Below are 5,605 nucleotides of genomic sequence, written 5' to 3' on the forward strand. Positions count from 1 at the left end.
AAAGCATATGTAAAAACTAATTTTGGAGTTTGAATAAAACCGTTTTTAGTTTTTATTTTAATTTGGTTTTGGTTTTGGTTAACCGATTAAAAATTGGTTTTTTAATTTGGTTTTAGTTAACCAATTCTAAAAAATATGGATATAATTTTTAAAACTATTTTATTAAATTGGTTAACCAAATTGTGGTTATAATTTTTAACCGATTAACTACATTTTGATTTTTTCATGAACATAGCAACCTTGTTGAATTGAAGGAGTGTTTTTAAGGTAGTTGAAATTCTCTCAAGTATTTATATGTAATTATAAATATATATACGTAAAAAGATTTATTGATGGTGACTCCAAAAATAAATGTATTCCTAATCTTCATCTATCATTCTATCGAATCTAGTTGTTATAGATCACTCTTGGAGTCAATAATCCCTCCTCCTCTCCTCTGTCTTTATGTTTATGTTAATAACATGTAATTCGTCAATAAACAATTTATGTATTTTTTTTATAGAAAAATATTGATAAATTTTTATAGACTTATTAATAGTTGTTATCTAGATTTTTTTATTAATAATTATAGATTCAATTATAATTAATTAGTCACATTAACATATGTCAATTAAAATAAAATTAGTTTAGGTTGTTAGTTATTTAATACATGACTACAATTAATTGTAAAGAAATACATTAAATAACTAATAAGTTAAACTAATTTTGATTTTAATTGACATATACTAAACTAATAAACTAATTATAATTACCTCCACATCTATTACTAATAGAAAATGATCTATGTAACAAATTTGATCGAGAAAATATATTTTATTGGATAACTTGTGTGGTCATTCAACATTTTAATTTACTTTTGTTGTTTGGAAAAAAAATTAGGTTATACATTATCTTATGAGTTAAAGGCTAGTATAAATTGTTTATTATTAAAGCTTCTAAGGGTACAAGAAGTATTTGTTGTGGTAAAAAAAATACTAAATAATTTTATATTACTTAAAATTTAATATTTAATTTTTGAATTTAATTTTAATGCGTTAATCATCAATTAAGATAAAAATAATTGTTTTTGTTGACATATTATTATTTAATTAAATAAATGTTTAAAATTGTTTATATTGATAGTACTTTAGAATTAAATTTATAATTTATACTATAAAAATGTATGCTTTTTAGTATAATTTTAAAAAATAAATAGATAACAAATCATTTAATCGAGTGACAGACAAATTTATTTATTTTTTAATAATATTAAATTTAGAGTCTTGTAAAAACTAAATTCTAAAGTGACAGTCATAAATTTCTCAACTCAAATTAATCAAATATTAATAAATAAGCTTACACTTGATAAATTTGATTTGTTATTAATTAAGTCAATATATTTGGATATAATTATATCAAAATACATTTATTTTAAGAATATATCACTTTCGTTATGCAAATAATTATTTAGAGAGAAAACTATATTAGTATTTAGATATGGTGAAACTATTTTTTTAGATACCATATTTTAAAGTTATCTTAATTAAATCAATAAACAATGAAATTATTAGATTATATATATTATTAAAATTAATATAGAAAAGGCAAGTAATAAACATACACTGCTTTTCCATGTGAAAAAGTTAATTAATGACTATGTATGCCAAAATAAAATTAATATTACTTTTAAATTAAATTTTAAAAAAATAAAAATCAAAACTGCATCATTGATCAATAAAATTTTAAGAAAATGTAAAATTCTCTGTATATACGATTAAGTAATTAAAATTAATGGATTAAATATGTTTTTGTCTCTAAAATAGAGGTTAAAATTTTTATGTTCCTGACCCTTTTTTACTATAAAATGGTCCTAAAAGTTTCAATTTGTTTTAAAATCGTGATTCGGACGAAAATGCCCTTTCCCATTCTTTCTTAAAATGCAAAAATAAAAGCAGATAGAAGCAGAAGTAGAATACAAAAGCAAAAAGCAATAAAACAACAACAACAATAAAACAACAATAAATAAATAACTAGAAGAACAACACCAACAATAATAATAGATAATAAAATCAGAACAACAACAGAAGCAGAAGCAACAATGGCGAAGAACATCGGCGACTGAGCGAGGAGGAGGAGCAGAAATGACGAGCGGCGCGCGAGTGGGGCACTGAACACTGTCTCCCGCTCCCTTCCGATCTCTTTCTTCTCCTTTACTCTCTGTCTCCCCCCTCTTCATCTTGCCTTTCTTTCTTTCTTTTCTATTTTATTTTATAATTTTTTAGTTAAAGGTAATTTGGCAATAAAAATAAAAAATTTGGTAAAAATGACGATTTTAAAACAAACTAAAATTTTTGGGACCATTTTGTAGCGAAAAAAGGTCGAAAACGAAAAAAATGTTCAACCCCTACCTTAGAAACCAAAATCATACTTAACCCAAAATTAATATATTTACGATACAAGAAAATCCGAAAATATATCATAAAAAATTTTAAAAAATGACTACAATATTCTTATTATAAATTTTAAAAATCAACTAACTTTAATCTTATAATTATAAATTTTAAACAATTTAAAATCTAAAATAAAAATACATTTAATTATTCATACACACTAAATACAATTACTTCAATCTTATTAATGCTCCCACAAATTCTAATCTCTCATAGTCATTTATACAAAATAAAAATCTAAAAAATAAAAAAAATTAAAAAACTTCTTCGTCTTCTGGATTTTCTCACCAACCGTTTACCCTATCAAAGAATGTCTTTCACTCTCAATTCTAAGGCTCAAACTCTCTCTTCTCACTCACTACCACTAGATTCTCACTCGACTCTCGACTCTCGTCTCCTTCACACTTGCCGGCGTCTCGTCGTTCGTCTCGTCTTGTCACCGGCGTTTCAACGTCTTCCGGCCTTCCCAGGGCTCCTCGTCGCCAGCCACAAAAGCAGCTCGTCGGCGCTCGTCATCTCCTATTTTTGGGTCCCCGCCTTCATTGAGGATCGTGGACCATCATGGGGTCGTCACTCGTCGTCTTTTGGTGTCGGGTCCTCACAGTCACCTAGTCGCAGTGGACTGTTAGTGAGTCCTTGCATCACCGCTTTTCCTGTTCTGTTGTTTTCAGATTTTCCTTCTCCCTGTATTTTGAGATGATGTTGGATTCCTAATCAATTAATTTGTCTAGTTGCTGATCTAAATGTTGTTGTAAATCATGAATGAAGTAGAATGATCAATTTACATGAAATTTCTTAACAATTTTGCTTATGTGGATTGCTCAAAGCTACTTCTTTTAGTATTATTTATTTTACGTGTCCTGATTCTAGATTTTTGCTCAATTCTCTGTCTAAGATTAGAGTAGGCTAAAGTTGAAGACTTTATAATTCTTAACCCATAGCTAGTATTTTCAATTCAATCATTCCTAAAATGCATCATTTTTGGGATTAGTTTGTTGAATTTCTATTGAATTTTGGTTGTGATCATGTTTTAGATTATTGGCTCCCCGTATATCCTCTGGAATATTTTGAGAAGTTGTGAAGCTATGGCTAAAAGGATACAAGGTTATTGTTCTAGATAGATGTCCTCTTGTTGTTTGAGGCCAAGATGGACAAGTTCACAAAGCCGATTATAGTTGTGTGGATTGATCCTGAAACAGAGAAAAAGAGACTCATGAGAAGAGACAAATCAAATGAGGAGAATGCTAGGAACAGGATCAATGATCAAATGACACTTGATTTGAAGATGAATAAAGCAGATATGGTGACAGATAACACTGGATCACTTGATCACTTGAATGAACAGTTTCAGAAGGTTCTAATTGAAGTGTCAAAACCCTTGACATGGACTCAGTTTTCACTTTCGAAGAATGGAGCCTCGGTCATACTTGCTTCACTGACTTCGGGTGTTGTTTTGTGTATAAAAGCACTTTTATAATCACTTGTGTTCTTCAAAGATTAAATTTGAATTTGTAATTTAGCATTTTAAAAGATGAATTTAGCTGTCAAGTACTGCCATCTTTTTTGTGGTTGTTTGACTAATTTATAATTATAATGAGATTGACCATTGTTTTAACATTGATAGTAATGAGAAGGTGGATTTTAGATGTGAAATATTCATAATTGAAACTATTGTTACCTTCTTCTAATGACTGCCTGAATCATTAGGTTTCCATTAAGATATCATCGAGTCTTGATATAGATGTTTTTGTTCTCATGTTTAATTTTATGACTATACTAAACTATTTTGCCAAAAGATTCTGCATCCCCAAATATTATATTTCAAGTGAATATTAGTTTTTAAGTAGAGTCCTATACATTAGTGATGATCCATTGCTCTTTTTGCTAGATAAACTAGTAATAGTTTTTGCAAATTTTCCTTCACTTTTTTATTTATCTTTGACAGCCATGCATAAACCAGCTAGCTAGCTTCTGGCATGAATTGGTTGAGGTGAATATTGCTCACAACTACTTATACTTTTGTCTGCCTGATATGAAGAAAGGATTTGTTCTCATTACACAAAGTGTTGTATTACTTATAAATTTAAGATATACAACATAATATCAACTTATATTTTATTTATGGATTAATAAGCGTATTTAGAACACCCTTTTTATATTGAAAATAAAATTTTTTGGATATTTATTAACAAAATCCCTCTTTAGAGTTCACGCATTCTAAACTATTAATGTTTAGGATGAAAATGTACAGATAGTCAAGCCTGACTCTTTGGAAAATTGGGACCATTCTACTAGTTGAAGATTGATTTTCAATGAAGAGTGAAAAAATAAGGTTCATCATGAACTAAAATGTTTAGAGAAAGAGAAAGAAACAAAAACTAAAAATTATGTGGTCAGCTGTTACAAGAACAACCTGGCTATTAGGTCCATGCTCAGCTTGGAAATCATAAATTATGTGCATAGGATATGAGTAATGTAGAAAGAAAGCGCAAGAGATATGGAAATAAAAGCATATTAAAACTCATTGAACCTGGGAAAGCAAATCAGCAGCAACATGAGAAGGAATTGCATGCTTATCTGCAATGACTAAAACTTCAGATGGACCAACTAACATGTCAATTGAAACCATGGCCTCACTATTCTGTAGAAGATTTTGAAATTAAACGAGAGAAGTAAAAAGCTCTATGATTGAAAGTATGAAACACAATAGCAGATGCAGATTCAGAGATTTAATGGTTTCTTTAATGCTTACTTGAAGTATCATTTTTGCAACTGTGAAATATTTCAGGGCCAAAGATCTTTTCAACCTACAAGAGTATTACCGAAAGTATAAAGTCAAAGATTGATGGAAAAATTTATCAACTCCAAAGTACTTAGACTCCTTTTTTTCAACTTCAAACTACAAAGTACAAGAGTATTATTCCACGAGTTGCTTTTTGTCATTGGCGACGAGGATCCCTAGAAAGGTTGGGAGACATTGAAATGCCAGCGATAAGATGAGGCAAACGACGAGACGCAAGCGAATGTGAAGGAGATGAGAGTCTGAGTGAGACTCTAGAGGGCTAGTGCAGTCAGAAAGAAGAGAGAGTTTGAGTCTTAGAATTGAGAGTGAAAGACATTCTTTAAAAGGATGATCAGTTGATAAAAATACTCAGAATATAAAAAAATTATTTAAT

At 28.9% G+C, this 5,605-nt stretch overlaps 2 protein-coding genes across 2 annotated transcripts; both read left to right on the forward strand.

The window, feature by feature from the left end:
- The first annotated feature begins 2,712 nt into the window (after positions 1-2,712).
- Positions 2,713-4,044, forward strand: LOC107457730 (uncharacterized). Its single transcript, XM_016075897.3, has 2 exons — positions 2,713-3,057; positions 3,464-4,044. Exons 1-2 carry the CDS (start codon positions 2,740-2,742, stop codon positions 3,548-3,550), a joined length of 405 nt encoding a protein of 134 aa, XP_015931383.1. The 5' UTR covers positions 2,713-2,739; the 3' UTR covers positions 3,551-4,044.
- LOC110273522 (dephospho-CoA kinase-like) lies at positions 3,577-3,906 on the forward strand. Its single transcript, XM_021126661.1, has one exon. The coding sequence runs from the start codon at positions 3,577-3,579 to the stop codon at positions 3,904-3,906; it is 330 nt and encodes a 109-aa protein (XP_020982320.1).
- Positions 4,045-5,605: the final 1,561 nt, after the last annotated feature.

Source organism: Arachis duranensis, chromosome 7, assembly GCF_000817695.3.
Source record: "Arachis duranensis cultivar V14167 chromosome 7, aradu.V14167.gnm2.J7QH, whole genome shotgun sequence".
Lineage (NCBI taxonomy): Eukaryota > Viridiplantae > Streptophyta > Magnoliopsida > Fabales > Fabaceae > Arachis > Arachis duranensis.

Excerpts from the sequence above, each read along its gene's own strand:
- LOC110273522 (XM_021126661.1), top strand. The coding sequence starts at position 3,577 with ATGGACAAGTTCACAAAGCCGATTATAGTTGTGTGGATTGATCCTGAA.
- LOC107457730 (XM_016075897.3), top strand. The coding sequence starts at position 2,740 with ATGTCTTTCACTCTCAATTCTAAGGCTCAAACTCTCTCTTCTCACTCA. Across the intron at positions 3,058-3,463 it reads CTAGTCGCAGTGGACTGTTA|ATTATTGGCTCCCCGTATAT; the intron begins GTGAGTCCTTGC and ends ATCATGTTTTAG.